This window comes from Chinchilla lanigera, unplaced genomic scaffold (genome assembly GCF_000276665.1).
Source record: "Chinchilla lanigera isolate Chin_1 unplaced genomic scaffold, ChiLan1.0 scaffold00135, whole genome shotgun sequence".
In the NCBI taxonomy this organism is placed as follows: Eukaryota; Metazoa; Chordata; class Mammalia; order Rodentia; family Chinchillidae; genus Chinchilla; species Chinchilla lanigera.
This window is the reverse complement of record NW_004955536.1, coordinates 767,306-788,886: the sequence shown is the minus strand read 5'-3', so window position 1 is coordinate 788,886 and position 21,581 is coordinate 767,306. Positions and strand designations below refer to the sequence as shown.

The following is a 21,581-nucleotide window of genomic DNA, read 5'->3' as shown; positions in this document are numbered from 1 at the left end:
GTATTTTTATACAGTGGAGTATTACTCAGCTATAAAAAAGATAAACTCAAGGATTTATAGGTAAATGGATGCAACTAGAGACCATACTCATAAGTGAAAGAAATAGGACCCACATGAGTAAACATCATATTGTCTCCCTAGTGTAAGAACATGGAAGAGTAAGTAAAACCCAAAATGTATAACACGCCTGGTGGTTTATTGAAAGAAACAGTTAATGCTTAATTTTTTTTATATTTTGACCAATTTTGCATGCTTATATCTGGTATTCTGAGTAACTTATGTGAAGACAACTATATGCAATATAACGACAATTGGTGAATTCCTACCATCCTGTCTAGCGAAACTCCATATTGTCTCTAATGTTTTTTAAAATTTTTTATTTTCTTATTCCCTTTAATGGTTTGATCAATATTCTATTCTTACATCTGGTAATCTGAGCAACTTCGTTGAAGATAACAATATACAATATCACAACCACTGTTAATCCCTATCATTTGGTTTAAAACCCCATATCATTTTTAATGTCCTAGCTTTGTTTTCTTTGTATTTTGCTATTGTTCTTTTTTTTTTTACTATTCTCTTTATTTTTTTTTCTTTTTCACTATTTAAAATTTTTAAAAGTTGATACTTGTCTTCTGACATCTCTTTCACACTTCACTGGATTACAATGACTCAAACCACTTTAGTTTAAAGTAACATCATCTGGGCATAGTGGCACATACCTACAATCCCAACTACTCAGGAGGCTGGGGCAGAAGGTTTGTGAGCTTGAAGCCAACCTAGGTTACATAGTGAGAAATCCTTGTCTCAGAAAAACTAAATAGAGCAATATATGCATGAATAAATGATCAGCAACACTGGCATTTAAAAAAATGCAAATCAAAACAACATAGGTTCCACCTTACTCCAGAAAGAATTGTTATTCGCAAAGACTCAAACAAACAAATAAACAAATGCTGGTGAGTTTGTTGGGAAAAAGGAACACTTCTACATTGTTGGTAGAAATGTAAACCACAACAACCACTGTGGAAATCAGTATGGAGATTCCTCAAAAAACTAAAAAAAATTCTATTTCACTCAGTATACCTCTTTAGGGTATCTTCCTGAGTTAAATTGATTATATCACGGTAATACATGCATACCTATACTCACAATAGCTAAGTCATGGAAGCGGCCTACATGCCCATCAATAGATGAATGTATAAAGAAAATGTGGTATACAGATATACACAGTGGGGTGATATCTAGCCATAAAGGACAAAATTGAATCATTTGCAGGAAAATGGATGGATCTTGAGACCATAATAGTAAGTGAGACAAATCAGAGAAGGTTAAAAATTGGATGATTTCTCTGAGAGATCCAAAATATACACAATTTAATGAACAAAATAAGAAGGGTGACAGGAATCAGGGAGGTAGACTTTGTAAAGATGGGGTGGAAATCTGGAGGGAGGGAGAGTTAAAAGAACCAAGATGCCATATGTACCTGTACCAGTTCCCCAAGGCAAATGTAATTCATCCATATGCTGCAAACATATACCAATAGTTTTTTTTTTGTTTTGTTTTTGTTTTTTTACTAAATCATTAGATAAAGACAAAGGTCATCAGTACAACAAATGAACTGAGAGAGACCAGCCCAAAGCAATCATTTTCCTGTCAGGTAACTGAAATTCTGAAAGAGATGTGGCGTCCAAGGTCAGGCAGGCCAGTAACATTTACTTTACCCAAATGAAAAGGCATATCTCTTTTTAAACGCAGAACTCTAATGGAGGGTAATTACTGCTCATGATTTATTACCCGTAATGCGGTATTGGATAAACTGTGCCCTGGAAATCATCTCTTCCCTTCCTGAGCACAACCTTCTTCGCATCTCTTCCAGGTGTACCCGCAAAGCCTGGGCCCTTTGTGATTGGATGACTGTAACCCAGTCCGCCCCCACTGCCATCACCTTCCAACTAGGGCTAGGAGCCCGTAGCTGCACCAATGGGAGGTTAGCGGACACCCAACAAGGGCCAATCAGAGGCTGGAGCTCAACAGGGCACAGCCTGCTCAATCAGCATCCTAAGACATAGGCAGCAAGCTGTGCGGAGCGAGGCTCGCAGCTGGCCAATCAGCACGGGGTGGTGGTCGACGCGCGGGGGCGGTGCCTGTCGGAGCGGCCAGGTTGTGGGCACTGCCAGAGGCCGGGTGAGGAGAGTGGAGACCGGGGTCTGGGGTGCGGGACGAGGGTGCGGTGGGAACCTGAGCGGGCGCGGGGCGTAGGGGCGGGCGGTCACGGTGGCGCCGGGCGGAGGGACCCTCAGAGGGTCGGGCGCAGGGTGGGGGCGGGGGTGTCGGGAGGGAGACGTAGGTGGGGGTGGCGGTCGCCCTGCCCGGGGCGGAGCGGGGTTGCCGTGGCAACGTGTGTGTGCCTGCTGGCCCTTCCTGGCGCCTTCCCGGTCGCCAGCCGGAACGCTTTGCTCTTAAAACCCCGCACTCACCCGGCCCTGGAAGTCCCCGCGGGCTGGGACCTGCGGAGCAGTCGCCGCCCGGCGCCTCAATCGGCCCGGAACGTTGCTTGCGGGGGCTCGGGCAACGGGCTCTTCGGCGCGACCCCCGTCGCAGCCCTTTGGTGGCAGAGCCGCAGGTGGGGTCTAGCTCGGCCACTGGCACTGTAGGGATGCTGCTGCTGGGGACCTGGGCTCTCCCCCAGCAGGAGTTTTGTAAAAACGCCCCCAGAGAAGAGCCGTGTGCTTAAGTCCTCTGAGATGAGGTCTGACTGAATAAAAACTGCGATGGCAGCTTTACATCCCGTGGGGCAACTTGGGCCAATAAAAATAGAAAGCAAACCACATACGTAATATTACACTTTCTACTAACCATTAAGGTAATAAAACAGGTTAATTTTAATTACTTGACCTAATATATCCAAAATTTATAACATTCAGTCTTAAATTATTGATAAAATATTTGAAAGTCTACTTTTTTTCATCCAGTTGGTGTTCATATAACAGCACACCTCTCAGTTCCAGGCATTCAAGCTCTCATTGCCTCGTTTGCCTGGTGGCTACCCTATTTATTTGGTGGGGGGAATCCTCGGGATTGAGCCAACCCGGCATCACACATGCTAAACTGGCTCTCTACCACTGAGTTGCAGTCCCAGTTCTTAGTGATTACAACAGTGTTTCTTGCATATGTGAGTTGTGGCCAGAACATAATGTCAAAGTCACTAGTATTCTTTAAAGCCTTCCTGCCCCACTGCTTGCAAGGAGGTACTGTGCATCTAGCAACAAGAAGGCATGGTCCTTTTCTCCAAGGAGCTTCCAGTCTAATTGAAGAGAAAATAGATGTCCAAAGATTAAGTAGTATTTTAAATGAATATAAGTCAGGCAGTAGTTAAGATAACTGGGAATAGGGGCTGGAAATGTAGCATATGCACCAAAAAAAAAAAAAAAAAGAGATAACTGAGAGTATATGATTGACAGTGAGATGGCTGATAATTACCCCTAGGAATTCATGGGGAGGCTACTTCATGATGGGTAAGTCTGAGAGTGCTGGAAAAGATTACAATGGTGTTTTTAACTGCCTGGAATTGAATGTAACTTCTTCTGTCTTTAGGGGTGAAGTTTTGCCAAATCCAAAGGCTTTCGGACTGGAAAAGGTTTTCCTCTCTCCTGGTGGTCTCCACCATGATCCACAGTCTCTTCCTTATCAACTCCTCTGGAGACATTTTCCTGGAGAAACACTGGAAGAGTGTTGTCAGCCGTTCTGTTTGTGATTACTTTTTTGAGGCACAGGAGAGAGCTACCGAGGCAGAAAATGTGCCTCCAGTTATTCCTACCCCTCACCACTACCTCTTGAGTGTTTACCGCCACAAGATTTTTTTTGTGGCTGTGATCCAAACGGAGGTCCCACCCCTGTTTGTCATTGAGTTCCTTCATCGAGTAGTGGACACATTTCAGGTTTGTGAGTATGGGACGGTTCATGTGTGCAAACTATGAAGTATCTGTAGTCCTGTTTCTGTTGTATTCAGTCTCAGATAAGACAGTGTTTGCTTTTTTTTTTTTTTTTTTGGTGCAGGGAATCGAACTTGGGACCTCATGCTTGCCAGGCAGGTGTAATTCCCCTGAGCTATATTCCCAGCCCAAGACAGTGTTTAAGAAATCCAAACTCTGATATTGCTCACTTTCCCTCCCATTGAAAATTCTTCTTTCATTTATTTTTAATTTGTGTACTAGGGCTTGAACCTGGAATCTTTGCTCCAGCTATATCCTCAGACCTTTTTTTTGAGACAGGATTTTATTACATCACCCAGACTGTGGGCTTGGATTTGTGATCTTCGTGCTTCAGGCTTCCAGAATACTGGGATTACAGCCATACACTGCCACTCCTGGTTCTTGTTTCTTTATTGAACTGGCTGCATCAGAATGACCAAATGAATATTTTTTAATCTCTTGCGTGATAAACCTACCTACACTTGATTTGACTGTGTAAATTATACAGTATTTTTAGTTCTGATTCTACATTTTTCTCACAGATTAGACTTGATGCTAAACCATTGGTAATGTTCCTCTAAGTTACATCAAAAAGCAATAAATGTACAGTTTTAGAAAAAGTAGAAAAACCCAAATAATACGTATTTTATCTGTGCCTGGCAAGTATGAACCCATACTTTGGCTTAGGATGGTTATCCATGGCATGTGATGAGTTTTTGTTACAAATATAAGATTGGGAAATATTCTGTACCTCTGAGAATCATGACATATTTTGTGAGGTAGAGTTGTCATTATATTTGAAGATGTTAAGGGGCTAGGGTAGAGGGCAGGTATGTTATTTCAGGACATGAGTGTTGATCATACCACAGGATTTTAGGCTGCCCAGACTCCGGATTCAGGCAGTAGTAGCTCCCCTCCCAGTAGAATTTCACAACTTTTGCTGTGGTTATTTGCATAACACAGAAGCAAGGGCCCTTTGGTTTAACTTCTATGTCATGTGAGGTGTGGAGTTAATCACATGTGGGAGTTGTGGAACTGGAGAGAAAATGAGGACCCAGACATAAAAATTTGAAAGCAAATCAAGGAGTTCTTTCATTTACAGTCATCTCTGTGTCACATGTCTAGTGCTGCTTTTATTCCCAAGAGAATTAAACTATGTTTTATAAGTTGCATTCCTACAGCACTCTGAGAGTAGTAGTATTCTGCAGTTCTAATTTTCATGTAGCATAGTAGCTCCTTTACACAATGCAGACATGTTCAGCTCTCTGGTAGTATGTTGTCTAGCATGAGTGAACCCCTGGGGTGATTCCAAGTGTTATTTAAAAAAACAAACAAAAACGGAATTGCCTCAGGCCTCATTATGTGAAGGAAGTAGGAATAGAAAAACCCATGATTTTATTTTATTTTTTATTTTAAAAATAAAAGGAGGAAAACATTAACAGACAGACAACCTTTCACAAAATAGCAAAAGAACAGTAGACAATACAGAGTTACAAACAGAGTGGTAGGAAATTAACAATGCTTGTTGTATTACATATTGATATCTTCAAAGTGGTTTCTCATGAAAACAAATAGAGACATGCAATATTGATCAATCAAGAACTCATTAACAGTTTCTTTCAGCAAAGAAATAGAAGACAGTAGAGCAACTATGTTAACTATCCTGTATATACATACATACAACATTTCTCCTTCTTTCCCTTCTCTTTTCCCACATCCCAGTTGCCCTTTACCCTTGAGTGTTTTCCTATCATTTCACAATGTCTATCATACTTCTGAGTTTATATTAACTCTTTTCAGGTTTTACACTAGTGAGACAGTGCAGTGCTTGCACATGCAGGTCTGATTTATTTCACTTATGAGTATGGTTTCTAGTTGTGACCATTTACCTACAAAGGCCTCGAGTTTATCTTACCTTATAGCTGAGTAATGTCCCATTATGTAAAAGTACCCCAATTTTCTTATCCGGATGGACATTTGGGTTGCTTCCACAATTTAGCAATTACAAATTGTGCTGCTATCACATAAGTGTACATATATCACTGTGATACGATATTTTTAGATCTTCTGGGAAAATACCCAGAAGGGGGATAGCTGGCTTGAATGGGACCTCTAGACCTACTTTGCTGAGGAATCTCCAAACTGATTTCCACAGTGGCTTCACCAGTCTGCATTCCCACCAGCAGTGGAGAAAGGTTCCTATTTCTCCACAGCCTTGCCAGCATTTATTATTGGTTGATTTTTTAATGCTAGCCATTCTTACTGGGGTAAGGTGGAATCTCAGTGTTGTTGTAATTTGCATTTCTCGAATGACTAATGATGTTGAACATTTTCTCATGTATTTATTTGCCGTTTGTATTTCATGATCTGCGAAGTGTGTATTCATCTCAGCTGCCCATTTTTGGATTGGGTCTTTGAATTTGGAGGGACTGATATTTTAAAATTCTTTATATGTTCTAGATAGAAGCCCTTTATCTGAGGGACAATCAGCTAAAATTTTTTCCAAGTTTGTGGGTTTTCTTTTTACTCTGCTGGTAATTTCTTTAGATGTGCAGAAACTCTTCAATAGGATGAGATCCCAGTTGTTGATTTTTTGAAGTGTTTCACGTGCAGTTTGGTGTTTTTTCATGAACTCTGTGCCTACCCCTATGTCTTTGAGGTTTTTACCTACTTTCTCTTCCAACAGATTTAGTGCTTCTGTTTTAATATTGAGATCTGTGATCCATTTTGACTTGAGTTTGGTGCATGGTGATAGGCTTGGGTCTATTTTCAGTCTTTGGCAGGTGGCAAGCCAATTTTTCCAATACCATTTATTAAAGAGGCTGTCGTTCTTCCAGTGAATTTGATTGGCCCCTTTATCAAAGATTAGGTGGCTGAGTGTGTTTTTGGTTGTGGCTGTTTTCTTCAGTCTGTTCCATTGATCCTCAGGTCTGTTTAAAACCCATGATTTTAAACCACTCTTAACAGATACTGTTTGTGATGTTGTCTTAGTTACTTTTCTCTCGTTGCTGAGACAAAATACCCAACGTCCAAAATGAAGGAAGGAAAGGTTTATTTAGCTTACAGTTTGTGGAGGTTTCAGTCCATACTTGGCTGGCTCCGAGGTGGAAAGATAATAAAGCAACAAGAGCAAGGGGGGGAATGGCAGCCGAACAGCAAACCAGAGGAATGGCGGCAAGCAGCTTCTTTCCCTGCCTTACTTTGTAAACGGGCTACCCGCACCTAAGGGGTGTGTAGCTCTCACATAATCTCCATGCTCTCCTCTTCCACAGGCTCAGGATGTATACAAAGTAAGCACTCTGGCTTCCTGCTAAGTCACTTAGCCAAACCTCTAGACTCCCAAGTTGACACAATGTATCAACCATAACAGATGTCCCCATCAACAATATCACTGGTGAAATTCTACAGATGCCTCATCTCGCCATACCACTGTTATGTAACTGTTACAGGATGGAGAGTGGGAGAGGGGTTCATTTCAGTTGAAACCACAGTGGAACTTGCAGAAACAGAGTACAGTTGCTAATTTAGAAGCCTGGGGTTTCAGACCCTGTCATTTTTGTTTTGTTTTCTGTTTTTTTTTTTTTTGGTTTTTCTCCGGTACCGGGAACCGAACTCATGACCTTGTGCTTGCCAGGCAGGCGCTTTTGCCGCTGAGCTAAATCCCCAGCCCAGACCCTGTCATTTTTGTAGCAGTTCTTAAAAATAAATGCACAATCCTTATTTCAATGTCTTTTTTTGCTGTTCAGCCTCTCCAGCAGCATTATTTTTCTAGTACTAGAATATGATGCAAGGGACCCAACTAAAGAATTTCAGCTGCTTATGTCATGCTATGTCTGGTTTCTACAATCTAGTGAAATGTTTTGTTTACTTTTTAATATAAAATCACTCTTGAGAAGGAAATATGGTGATTCCCCCCCTTAAAGAATCATTTGTCGTTTTAGGAATATATTCCTAACTCCTAAGTGATTTGGCTGTTAGAATTTCACTGGTAATTGACATCTGATACAATTCAGACCACATAATAGAGTCTTTCCAATTTTGTGTATGTGCTACCAAACTGAGCACAATGTTTTCAAACTGCAAAATGGTGACATGATCTGAAAACTATACCATAGTATGAATAGTGGGAGTTTGTCTCAGAAAAGGAAAAAAAGGTGAAAATTTACTTAGATACATTTTAGATAATGACAGGGCTAATGTATAAACTTGTTCTGTAAGGCAGCTAGGAAGCAGATTTCAGTTTAGCAAAAGAAAGAGTTTCCTAGTGATTAGAGCTCTCCATGAGAAGGATGTGATTTCTCAGAAGGGGTAATTTCCCTTCATTGGATGAATTGAGGAAGGGTTGCATGACCATTTTGGAGACCCTGTAAGAGAAGGATATGCTAATGACAAACATTCCTTCCTAAATTATCATCATCCATTCCATTTTGCATAGTGCTTTACAGTGTACAAAGTACTTTTGCATGCTTCCTCATTTTATCAGTCCTACTGAGTCCTTACAACTTGCTTCTGCATCCAAATGATGTTATCTTGATTAAAGAAATCAGGCCCCATATTAACACTACTTAATCCAGTAAGTGACAGGTAAGGAGGTGTGGCTCAGTGATAGAGCATGTGCTTAGCATGCGAGAGGTCCTAGGTTCCATCCCTGGCACCAACAAAACAAAAACTAAATCCAGTAAGTGCCAATTGAGATTGTAATCCAGGTCTTGTGATTGTAGTATCCAGTGCTTTTCCCAAACGCAGATAATTCAGTATCTGAGTTTATCCCTTTTGTTCTTTTTAGTTTGAGATGGAGTTGCCTGTGCTGAGGGATTGCTCAAGCTCATCTCTGTTGCTCATGCTGTCCTCAAAACTCCTGAGCTTAAGTGATCCTCCTGCCTCAGCCTCCCAAGTGCTGGAACTGCAGGCATGTGCTACCATGCCCAGCTAGATTAGCTTCCTTGGTGAAAGGACAAAGTGTTCTTAGAATCCTAGTGTGAGGGAAGATGCAAAGTGATTTTCTGCCCTGCTGGCTCACCCCGTCATTTCATTTTCTCTCAACTCTTAACTCAATGCACAAGTGTTAAGAAAAAGCACGGGGAGGGGGGTGTTTAAAAAGATGTCACATACAATTCTGTGTCATATCTAGTGTAATAATTTTGCATAATTCTTTTAAATTCTTGTTTCCAAGCACAAATAACCTAGATTCAGTTTTGTATTCTGTGTATTTTATCAAGTTTAAGAAACTAACTGAAGAGGTCTTCCTGTTTGCAGAAGAAGCTCCTAATGATATCTGACACTGGTACAGTAAACCAGGAGGCCGAGGAGAACCTGGCCTTGCTCTGTGCCCTCGCCATACAAGAGTGACCCAGGGGGCTGGGGATTTAGCTCAGCGGCAAAAGCGCCTGCCTGGCAAGCGCAAGGTCGTGAGTTAGGTTCCCGGTACCGGAGAAAAACCAAAAAAAAAAAAAAAGAGTGACCCAGAAATACCGAGTAGATGTAGGGCCAGACCCTTACACATAGGAACATACTTCTGTTTTTCTTACAGGTTCTAAGTGATGAATATTTGTGTTCTGTCTTCATCAGGATTATTTTGGAGTATGTTCAGAGCCAGTGATTAAAGACAATGTGGTTGTGGTTTATGAGGTATTGGAAGAAATGCTTGACAATGGGTTTCCCTTGGCTACTGAGTCAAACATCCTCAAAGAACTGATAAAGCCTCCCACAATCCTTCGGACAGTTGTCAACACCATAACAGGTATGGTGTGTGGACCACAGAGGCCACCTGCCTCCTCTGTGACCTTTTCTGGTGCATGTGTCGTGTGGAGTGATGACTCTCAAGTTAGATGTTTACTTTCACTCTTTATGGTCTCTGAGACTCATCGGAAATTACATACGTATTTTGTGTAGAACATACCCTGTTCTCAGTAGCAAGATAAAGTATTCATGGTCTGGGGCCTAGCTTGACAGAGCACTTGCCTAGAATGTGTGAGGCCATAGGTTCCATCCTCAGCACCACCAAGAAAAAAGTATTCTTTAGTACAATACTTTTTTTCACATAAAAGTATTCTAACAATACTTTTTTTCTAATTATAGAAGACATTATTATAGAAATTTCAGAAATACAGGAAAACACAAAAGAACAAAAAAGCATTCTAACATGTTCACAGTAAGGCTGCCATTAGTATGTCTTGCTGCCAGGCACCAGTGGTTACTGGTGGCACATGCATGATTGCTGCATTGTGTGGCCTGTACCACCAATGCCACTGTCTGCACTGCCTGATGGGACAGTTTTGTGTCTTCCCCTGGGGTTCAAGCCAGCAGGAGCACGTTAACCCTACTCTTTGAACATGCTGTTGTTTATATTTCTTATCTTTTCTAGATAGATGAAAGATGAGTGGATAGAATATTTTTAAACAAAATTTTTGCATTTCTTAAATTTCTATTTTACCAATATTTTGTGAACATATTATGAAATTCGGTATAATTTTTAATGCCAGTGTAGTTTCCTCCCATATTAAAAACTATGAGGTTATTTATTCATTTCATGTTTATGGTGCTTCTTTTTGTTGTTTTAAATAACAAGGAATTAACATTCTTATGTTTTTATTTATTTTGAGACAAAGTCTGGCTAAATTACCCAATCTAGCTTTGAATTCACAATCTTTCTGCCTCAGCCTCCTGCATAGCTGGGACTATAGGCCCGACACTGTGCCCAGCTAGGAGCATTATTATTTTATTTATTTTGTGGTACTGAGGATTGAACCCAAGAGTACTGCACCACCAAGCTATATGTACATCCCTTTTTATTTTTTATTTTGAGGCAGTATGTTGCTAAGTCTCGCAAGTTGTGTTCAAATTTCCAGTCCTCCTGCCTCAGCCTCTGTAGTGCTGGGATTGCAGGTGTGCTCAAATGGATCTGGCGACGTTCTTTCCATTTAGATCTTTGTGAATATTTAGCAGGATTTCTTTTCAGTACTAAAACTGGAAATACTAAGTCAGGGGGTATGTACATTGTAGGGACTTTCATGCATTGTGTCAGGCTGCCGTCCTTAAAATGGTAACACAAATTTAGGTTTCAGTGGCAGTTTCTGTGCATTGTACTCAACCCTGTTATTAACTTTTAGAAATTTTGGCAGTTGATAGTTTGTTGACATCTTTTTATCTACACATTATTTTTGTTACTAGAGAGGTCAAAACCTGTTCACATGTTTACTGATTATTCTCTCTGTAGTGAATTACTTTTTCAGGTCCTTTGCCCTTTTTTTTGAAATGTTTTTGTTTCATACTGATATAGAAGAATTCATTCATTTAAGGATATACTCCAATATATGTGATAGTTTGTAGGAGTTTTTATGTATTTTAAATCCTGCATTGCAGACATAATCTCATAGTCTGTCACTTGCCATTTAACATTGTTTATGGTGTTTTATTTAGCCATATTTTACTTTATTTTTTATAATTAAGTTTATTGGTGCATAAACTTAATTATATATTTTTAATTATAAATTAAACTTAATTATAAATTTTAGGTATGCATAATGATCATATTCATTATAGGGAATTTGTACATGTACTTGATATAACCTGATTCTTTTTTTTCCCATTCCAGGACCCTCCCTTTAACCCCTCTTCCCCTCCTTATTTGCAAAGGCTTTGTTTCCATTTTTTCTGTCTTTTCTCATCATTTTTTTCTTTTCCCTTTTTTCCTCCCTACTGCCTCTCTCCTTAATTCCCCTTCCCACTTGAATATTTTCTTCCTATTTCACAATATCTGTTGTATATTTTGGTCCTTATTTATACTTTCAGTTTCTTACACCAGAGAAACAGTGCAGTGTTTGCATATGTATGTCACTTAAGAGTATGTATTTAGCCATATTTTAAATGTTTTGGGTTTTTTTGTTTGTTTGTTTGTTTGTTTTTTTTTTGTTTTTTTCTCCGGTACCAGGAACCGAAGTCACGACCTTGCGCTTGCCAGGCAGGCGCTTTGCCGCTGAGCTAAATCCCCAGCCCCAAATGTTTTGATTTAGTCCAATTAATCATTATTTCATTAAGATTTTAATATTTTGAATATTGTGTGTTTCATGGAATTTGACAAATCAACTAATTGAAAAATAAACTTTCAAAAGTGTAGATTTTGAAAGTAATTATAAAAGACTTGGAAGGATTTGCTTTGTCATGACATTAAATTCATGTTGTACACAAGGCAAAAATTTATAGAGTAATGGTGCTATAAGAGCCAAGCCAGTTTTGCAAATAATTTTTTTAAGCAGAGAGTAAGAAAAAATGTATCATACATATACAGGATATATGAAGAAGTTTTGATAATTAAAAAAATACCATATAGACCCAATAACAAATTTGGTATGTTTTACAATATTCTGAGTTCATTTTAAGCCTTGGAAGGTTTGTGTCTGAGTTGCTTTATGGATATTATGAAGTTGTTTAAGCCTGTATCTTACTTAAATCTAGAAAAGTGTCTGAAAACACCTTATGAATAACTGAAGTGTTTTTATAAATATGCTGAGTAAATGCGTGCTTAGTGTTTCTGTAGACTAGAAAGACCCTGTCAGTGGAAAGAGGAAATAGAATTTAAGTTATTATTTCAGTGTAAAACCTTTGAATTAAATAATTTTGATACTTGTGAGGGGAAAGCAGGTCAAGGAGTTGATCTTTAACCCTGAGGACAGGATAATGTTGCATCTGGGGGACGAGCCCCGCTGCTCTGAGCAGCCCACCAGGGTCCCAGCTCAGCCTAATAATAAATTGGAGGGGCAAAGTTTAATGAAAAGAAGACACTTTATTTGTAAAGGGGAAAAGAAAGGAGAGAGGAGAAGATAGATAGCTATGCTGCTAAGAAAGAATCAGGGTAGGGGGCTCTGGAAAGATGGAGGACCTTTGGGCTCTTTGTTCCTGTTTTTAATGAGGGGCAGGTGACTCCCCTCTACCTGGAACCTGCCATAACTGGGTTGGCTTCCGGGCCATCTGCCCAACATTTCTTCCAGTGGTCGATGTGCAGTTTCGTCTGTTTGTTTATTTGTCTTTGACCTACTTTTGAAGGCCTCATCTTTGAGGTGGGTGACTAGTTGGCAAGGGGGGTTGCTTAGTCTTGGTTAGCTTAGTGTTAGTAAGGGATTTATGGATATTTGTTGTACTCTATAATGACTCTAGAAATGAATAACATAGTGACTCTAGAGTGACTGTACATGTGTATATATATATGTATATGTTAGTGCATTGACCCTGGTGGGCTGCTCAGAGCAGCGGGGCTCGTCCCCCAGACGCAACATTGCCTTAGTCATCACCCCTATCATTTCTCCTATATTTTATTGGAGGTGGGGCTGCTTATCATTTGGTTTTCTTTGTGTTCCCTGCCTGTCAGTTCTTTTTCTGGTCTCTTGGTGCAAGTCCCAAAGCCATTTGGTACCTTTCTTTATCTGGTCTTTTTTTTTTTTTTTTTTTTTTCTACCTCTGTCTTTGACTTGCTTCACAGGGGAATCTTTCTAATAAAGTTTGCTTTTAACTCCTTCTCATCAGGATTAGCTGGAAGACCAAAGGAGACCCCTATTTTATTTTCTCATCTGCAGACCCTCTACCTGTGTTCTTTGCCTAAACTTCAGTATTGGTGTGAGCCGGATCATGTTGATGTATACAACTTCATATCCACCATTAATGTACCTGAGAACCTCTCTCAAACTAGAATAAGTTTTTTACCCATGAAAATCTTATATCAATATGTAGATTACCAACAAATCCCTCCTGCAAATCAATACATTATTTAAGCTGCAAGCTATTGTGATATTTGAGACACTAAGTTCATGTTATTTTCAAAACCAAAATATGATATCTGTTTCTCAGGTAACTTTTTAAAAGCCTTTATTCTGCTTGAGGCAGACCAGATGGCAACAGTGAGTTTTAAAAATAGACTATGTCGCCCTACATAGAAGTTGGGAAAATACTCTTCTTCTATGTAATAACACTGGAATGGTGAGCACATAGGACCTTCTAGGGATATGTTCTTTGCTTACTAGAATTTACTAGAACCCAACTGGCATTAAAGTGCTCATTGGATTCTACAAGGACCAATGCCACCTTTTTTAGGAAGCACCAACGTGGGCGACCAGCTTCCCACGGGGCAGCTGTCGGTGGTGCCTTGGCGACGGACAGGCGTGAAATACACCAACAACGAGGCCTATTTTGATGTGATTGAAGAGATTGATGCCATCATTGATAAGTCAGGTAGGTGCTGCTAAGCTGTTTTCAGAGATAGGGAAGTGCAGTGCCCCTCTCATGTTACCCATGGTAGCCTCTGGTGTAGCCCCCTTTGAGGATCATTCCTTTTAATTTAGTGCCAACTTTGTCAGGTGCTGTGCTGCATAATAGGAGTGAATATTAATATTAAGGTGCACACTAGTGTTTGTCGCACACTTTTACTTTTTTTTATATAACTCTTATTCTCATGCATAAAAAGGGAAGTAACAAGCTAATATCTTGTTGATTAGATTTTGCCTTGTTAAAAGTATTTGACTCCCAATTCTAATTTCAGAACTAAAATTGTAATTACTAAGATTCAGGGAACCTTCTTTCTGTCTATTCTGAATTAAGTAAATGTGACTAGAGGTTTTAGAGATTAGAAATTCATAGGAGATTCACCTTAGTGAATTTACCCACTCAACATGCACCATAGTCCAGTACTGGATTACAGGTGTTGGTGATGAATAAGACATACTGGGGACAGTTGAAGACTTAGGTAAACTCTTATACAAGAGAAAGGAGGTACAAAGGTGAGCACAAAAGAGGTGCCCTCTGTCCTAAGTGAAGTGCACACAGGTGATTGTGTGTGTGCTTTGCAGTGGGATGAATAGAAGTTTTTAAGACCGGGATTGATTTGAGTGCAGTCACTCTGGTGAGTACAGTAGTCCCAAAAATATTTTTGGGAAATAAAGTAGTTCAGTGTGACTGAATTGAGAAGTATAAAAAGAGAAAAGTAAGTGATGAGACCTTATATTAAGGCAATAGAGGAACTCTTCATATTAGTCCAGTGGGAGGAGATAAGCAAATATCCACCAGCAACATAGAAATGTTCAGTAAATTTTGATGTGAACAGAGAGTGAAATACTATGCCATAGTGTACACGAATGAACTGTGGGTACACTCCACAGCATAAGTGTATCTCACAGTATTGAGCATAAAAGTCAAGTGCGTAAGATTGTATATAGTGTGATTACTTTTATCTGAAGCTTGAAAACAGGCACAGTTTAGGGTACTAGAAGTCAGGATTTGGGGGATGCCATTACTGAGGATGGACATCAGGAGATATACCAGGAGAATGAAAAGCTTTCCATATCTTGATGTGGGTGCCATTTACATAGGTGTATGCATGTTTGAAACTGAACTGTAAGATTTTTGTATTTTACTATTTTACACCAAGGGAAAAGTTTAAAAACTTGATGGCCAGATCACAGTGAGCCTAGTGTGGTGTTTTAAGGAGAGTGGTTGGGAGCATTCGAGAGTCTTTGACTGGTCAGTAACCTGACCAGGCTGGTCTTTCCAGCAATGCATCTGGCTCACTGTGAAGAGTGACTCCAACAGCATCAGACTAGAGGCAGGTGAGATGGTTGAGGCTGTTGCTGAGGGCCAGGCATGAAATACAGATGTTGATAATGGTAGTTAGGGCCACGAGGAACAGATGTGTTTAAGATACAAGTCCTAGAAAGACTGGTAATGGACAGGATGTGGGGACTGAGGAAGTAGAAATAGTCAAAGATCCATTTGTGCTGCTGGCTTAGGCAACAGGATAGCTGGGACTATCCTAAGAGTATGGAAAGTAGGAGTGGGTCCAGGGAGTAAGATAACGAATTTGCTCGCTTTTTGGCCTGTGGAGTCTGAAGCACCCCGGGGGATTTCTGCTACTCAGGAGTGAGACTGAACTTGAAAGCAGAGTAGAAAATCATCATCTATAAATAAAAATGGAAGCTGTAGGAAGTAGGTAAAGCAGCCCAAGGAGAATGTGAAAGAAAAGCCCAAAACTGCAGAAAAGCATACACATTAAGGGGTATACAGAAAGAAACCTGGAAAAGACTCGGAGCGAGGGGACCTGGGGAAATGGCAAGAACAAGGAAAGGTTAGAAGAGAGGAGCATTTAGGAAGAAAGAGTGGTCAGCGGTGACCAGTGCTGCAGCAAGGTCCTGCAGGACACAGACTGCAGGTTCTGTTTGACAGATTGTGGAGCCCGTTGTGACCTCAGGGAGAACGGTGGCTGATGAGAAATTTTCTGCATCATTGGTTAAGCTAATGATGCTCTGTGTGATTCTGGTACTAGATTAAAAATTTGAGGCTAGTAGCTGCCTCATTAATATTTATGCCTGTTACTTCCTTATAACATCTCATACTTGGTCTCCAGTTGGTAAAAGTTTAGAAAGATACACAAATGGATTGGATAAGTGAATTGATGGTGAGAGAGAAGGAAAAAAGGGAGGTCGGGGAAGGAAAAAGGGAACGAAGGAGGTGGGAAGAAGCGAAAAGTCTCAAGGGAGAGCCACAGAAGCGATCCATGATCTTTTTGTCTCCTTCCTGTCTCAGGTTCCACAATCACTGCGGAGATCCAGGGGGTGATCGATGCCTGTGTTAAGCTGACTGGAATGCCGGACCTTACGCTTTCTTTCATGGTAAATTCGGGGCAGAGCTTGAGTTCTTGAGATGGGAAATTAAATGTTTCTGGAAAGATTGAGTGATAAGAATGACTAGAATAAAAAGAAATAATTAGGGAAGCACCATATCTTATATCAGGTTTGAATTTTCTATAACTACAGAATTTCTGTGTGTGTGCATGGCTTTTAATAAAAACAGCATCTAAATTACTTTTCCTAAAAGAAGCATAGTGTTTGATCCAGCTTCTCGCTTTCCTGCCTGGTGACTGCAGAACCCCAGGCTGCTGGACGACGTCAGCTTCCATCCTTGTGTTCGTTTCAAGCGCTGGGAATCTGAGCGGATCCTGTCCTTCATCCCTCCTGACGGGAACTTTCGCCTGCTCTCGTACCATGTCAGTGCACAGAAGTAAGCAGCTCTCGTCACTCAGATAGGATCTGTGTCTATACGTGTATGTGGAAACAGGATCTGTAGTGATTAAGAATTAGGCTCTAGAGTTTCCGGGGTTCAAGTTCCAGCTCCAGTAGTTACTAACTGTGTCAGCTCCGGTGAGTTGTTTCCCTACTCTGTGTGTTTTCTTGTCTGAAAGTAATGAAAGTACCTTCTTTATGAGGATTAGGTATGAGAATATAAGTAGTGCTTCATATGAAGTAAGGACTCATTAACCTTTGGTGTTGTGTCCAAACAAGAACATTTTCTTCTCTCAAATTATAAACTGAGCATACCTATGTTCAATCTCCTGGCTCCCCAAAATGCACTAAATCATACTGTGAAACAGTGAACAGTGCTTTTTGGTCCTGAATATTCTGTTCAATTTGGAGTGGAAAAGGCCTTGAAAGCAGTATTGTGCCAAAGGTGTGCGTTGAGATCTAGAGACCTCACAGCTGCCAGTACTTTCCTGTGTGACTTGGAATCAGTTATTTAGGGAAATATTTGGGTGCTTCAGGTCAGAAGCCCTGAAATCAGACTGTTGGGACTTAAACTCCACCTTAAGGATAGTACTTGGAATATATGACCTCAGGCAAGGTATGTAACCTCAGTTAAGTATAACGACTTCAGTGTTCATCTAGCAAGGCATTGCTCACTTCATACTTCGTACTTACTAGGAGGTTATATAAGCGAAGGATTACAGGCTAAAGGTATTTAGCATAGTGACCGGCACACTGGATATATTTACTAAATGTTAAGAACTATTATTACTTTAGGATTATCTTGTGGCTTCTCTATTTCCTGTCCTTTCAAGTCACGACTCTACCTCTTAGGATTTTGTGAGGTTCACATGAAGTCAGAAAAAGAACCTTCAAGAAATTATTAAAAGTTCTGAGGTATGAGTATTACTCTCCCCAGTACAAATAATGACTGGTCATATTTCACAAATTAAAGCATAGAAACATAGTGACTCCATTTTTGCTTATTACTCCTTTTGCATGGTACCCTTGGTGTGCTCTTTGATTTGATTTTATGCTTTTCAGAGTCATCAGAAAACTTAGTTTATTTACTAGACAGCATCTTAGCTTTTTAAAAGAATGATTGCTTTTTTTTTTTTTTTTGTATTTTTAGGATAAGGAATAAGGACATAGATAAGGGAGAAAAAGCTACCAAAAAAAAAAAAAAAAACCCACATAATTTAAAAGGGGGAAATAATGCCATTTTTCCAGTACATTAATGAAATGGATTCTTTGTTTCTCTTTTCCAGTCTGGTTGCAATTCCAGTGTATGTGAAACATAATATCAGTTTCCGGGACAGTAGTTCACTTGGACGTTTTGAAATAACAGTGGGACCAAAGCAGACAATGGGGAAGACCATAGAGGGAGTGACTGTCCTCAGCCAGATGCCCAGAGGAGTCCTGAACATGAGCCTCATCCCATCCCAGGGGACGCATACATTTGACCCAGTGACAAAGGTAGGGGGGAAAGCAAGACGTTTTTAATTGCACAAGTAACTCTGCAGGTACTCCCATGCAGACTTGAGGCCTTGTTTAGAAGGCAAGGTTAATCAAAGAGATGTTTTCTTGTTTTAAATAACTTATGGTGACAAATAGGACTCTATTGAAAAATACCCCAGAGGCAGCTTATGATTCTGTGAACAGAAGACCTCAGGTTAGAGCTCAGCTACCTCCAATAAAGGGTTCCATTATACTTTATTTTTTTACTGTAAAGACTACTTCTTTTTAAAATTTTCTTTGAAGATGCTGTCTTGGGATGTAGGAAAAATAAATCCTCAAAAGCTACCAAGTTTGAAGGGGACCATGAGTCTACAAGCTGGAGCTTCCAAGCCAGATGAAAACCCCACAATTAACCTACAGTTTAAGATCCAGCAGCTGGCCATTTCCGGTGAGTGACCCACACCTTGGCTAGCTGTCTGGGAATGGAAGTGGCTTTCTTTCATAAGATGTGGGCATCAGGAAGCCTATGGCTCCCTACTTAAAGATGTGGTTTTGTTACCTGATGTGTATCTTAAGGAAGTCTTTTCCCCCATATTTCTGGGGGAAGTTTAGGGTCCTTATTTAGAAGTTGACTGGAGTGTCTAAGACACAATGGAGAAGGAAAAAATATTGGTGGCCAGCAGTGTTCATGGGCCATTGTTCAGTCATCTTACTGTTGTTGATTGGAGGTTCTTGCAGTTTTCAGTATATGAGTGCTCCTGCATCCTTAGCTAGTAATAGAAAAGAACCATTTGCATTCCTTTTTCCCAGTTACAAAAGACTTTTGTGTTTGTGTTAGGTATTACTTTGGAACCACTGGACCTGTGCAGCCTAGTCTCTCCAGTCTACACCTTGCTTAGGATGGTAGTGATGATAATTTGCCATTTACTGGGCATTTGTTATGTACTGGACACTCTTCAGCTTTTTCTTGTATTTTATTGTTTAACAACCCCACAGGGTGGAAAGGAAATGACTTTAAGTTTTTATACTATTGCCATTTTTTCTTTACTAAAAGACCTTCTCTAATTTAAGTATTAAGCTAAATTATAAGCTTTTAGTAAGCATTTAAGCATTTAATAAACTGTCAAGCTATATACAGTATCAATTTTTTGGTCATTATTATGAGAATACTTAGCATTCATTGATTAATTCATTCTCAGTTATAGTATATTGCATTACTAATTCATTAATTTTGTTATTACAAATTTATTTGCTAAGTCCAGTGACTTGAGAAAAACATAGAGTGGTCTTATTTTTTCCTTCCTGTCATTTCAATCTGTGAATAATTTTCTACCCTTTCCACTTTAGGAAGAGGTCTTCTTATAGGATAACTTTTGGTTGAAGCAATTTTTTGTTGTCAGTATATCAGCTCAGAGTGAAAAATCTGCCAGCTTCACAGAAGTGGTTTATCGATACAGAAATTTCCATCATACACACTGTTTGAATTAAATGAATGTAAGCGGTAATGTCACATACTTATCCTGAATAATGCCCATGTTTTATTTTACCTTCCTTCCTCCCTTCCAGGACTCAAAGTGAATCGTCTGGATATGTATGGAGAAAAATACAAACCCTTTAAGGGCATAAAATACATGACCAAAGCTGGAAAATTCCAAGTTCGAACCTGAAGGGAGAATTTTGTAGAAGGAACAACTATGAACACTTTTTCATTTCTTCCTTGTCTAAAAGTAAAAAAAAATATCAGCCTGTCGCTTAGGTCAGTCCCCCTAGGACTCACCAGCTCCCTTTTTTCCTTAGCCTTAAGTGCCATGGAATTAATCAAGGGAGAAAAGTGTTACCAGGGAGAATGGGACAGAACTGAAACACAGTCAGCAGCAGCTCAGTGTAAAGGAGGCATGTGCTGAAGGCTGGTGATACTTGCCACCATGTTTAACTACTCTTAACGTGGCTTCTGTAGAAAATGATGAGCATTTGTTGCTTGCTTGGTTTTAATTATCTAAAGCCAATGAAAGATTTCTTTGATTTTTTAAGGTAGAAAGAGAAACAAGAAGGAAAGGAAAGGGGAAAGGGAAAGGAAGAGATAAGGTAAAAAATGAATGTTGAAGAAAGCCCAGCTAAAGATGGATCTGTGGGGCTGAGGTTGTGCTCTGTGTTAAAGTCCTTGCTTATCAGGCTCTGGGTTCAATTTCGTGTGTGTGTGTGTGTGTGTGTGTGTGTGTGTGTGAGAGAGAGAGAGAGAGAGAGAGAGAGAGAGAGAGAGAGAGAGAGAGAGAGAGATCTATGAAGGAGAAGAAAGGGGAAATAGTATTAAAGAAGAGTTGTGAGGAGGATGGGCAAAGAAAAGTGATCAGGTCCCTGTAAGGAGGTTTGGGAAGAGTAGGGTTGAGATGGTTTCTTTCTGATCCCACTGGTATATAAAAATCCTTTGTACTTCTGGAAATGAATTGGAGCCTTCTTAAACCCAAGTCCATTCCTGCCATGGAAAACCCAGTAGACTCAGATTTTCCCTTGAAGACTATGATGATATTGGACTGGTTTTCAGGTTCTATCTGTTGCTTGCCTTTAATACTTAGGCTGTCGTCTTCTGTGAGAAGATGACCCATCTTCTTGCCAAAACAGTTGTATTCACAACACTCTGTAGAATTCACTAGTTTTTTCTGGTTACCTGATTCTTCTTCAGAGTTTCCTAAAGCTTTGGAGAGTTTCATTGCAGCCAGATTTCATGAGTCATAGCATTGGAGTGGAGATGGCAACTCTTTTCCCCAGGAAAGGGGCCCACAGCTATAACCCAGTGACCCCACATTCACGTGTGAACAATGCTCATGCCCATGATACTGGATCCTAAGCCTTCCTGCCTGAAGCTTCTCCATCAGTAGCCCTGAATAAAAAAACCCTACTTGCTATTGAGGGCCTGATAAACTGTTAAAGCTGCATGGTAAAGTTATTTCTTCAGTCTTGGGTTCTGTACTCTCCTCTATAATATGCCTATTAATAGTAACTATCAGTCCACTTTTAAGACAAGTCCCTTAAATCTTTAAATAAAATTAATTTTGTAAGACAGGTAATGTTGATGGTGTGTAACCAAGTCAGT

At 40.0% G+C, this 21,581-nt stretch overlaps 1 protein-coding gene across 4 annotated transcripts in view; it reads left to right on the top strand.

Annotated features, from left to right (window-relative positions):
- Ap3m2 (adaptor-related protein complex 3, mu 2 subunit) overlaps positions 1-21,417 on the top strand; it is a 132,799-nt gene extending 111,382 nt beyond the window's left edge. For 2 of the 4 annotated variants that reach the window (XM_005410519.2, XM_005410518.2), the window contains exons 2-9: positions 3,598-3,941; positions 9,543-9,714; positions 14,058-14,195; positions 16,539-16,624; positions 16,879-17,012; positions 18,301-18,508; positions 18,794-18,938; positions 20,057-21,417. In XM_005410519.2, the coding sequence (XP_005410576.1) occupies positions 3,669-3,941; positions 9,543-9,714; positions 14,058-14,195; positions 16,539-16,624; positions 16,879-17,012; positions 18,301-18,508; positions 18,794-18,938; positions 20,057-20,157 (1,257 nt within the window). In that variant the 5' untranslated portion in view covers positions 3,598-3,668 and the 3' untranslated portion in view covers positions 20,158-21,417. Of the gene's footprint in view, positions 1-2,004; positions 2,188-2,421; positions 2,627-3,597; positions 3,942-9,542; positions 9,715-14,057; positions 14,196-16,538; positions 16,625-16,878; positions 17,013-18,300; positions 18,509-18,793; positions 18,939-20,056 lie in introns of those variants that run through there. The other 2 variants (XM_005410517.2, XM_005410520.2) reach the window with 2 other exon arrangements.
- Positions 21,418-21,581: the final 164 nt, after the last annotated feature.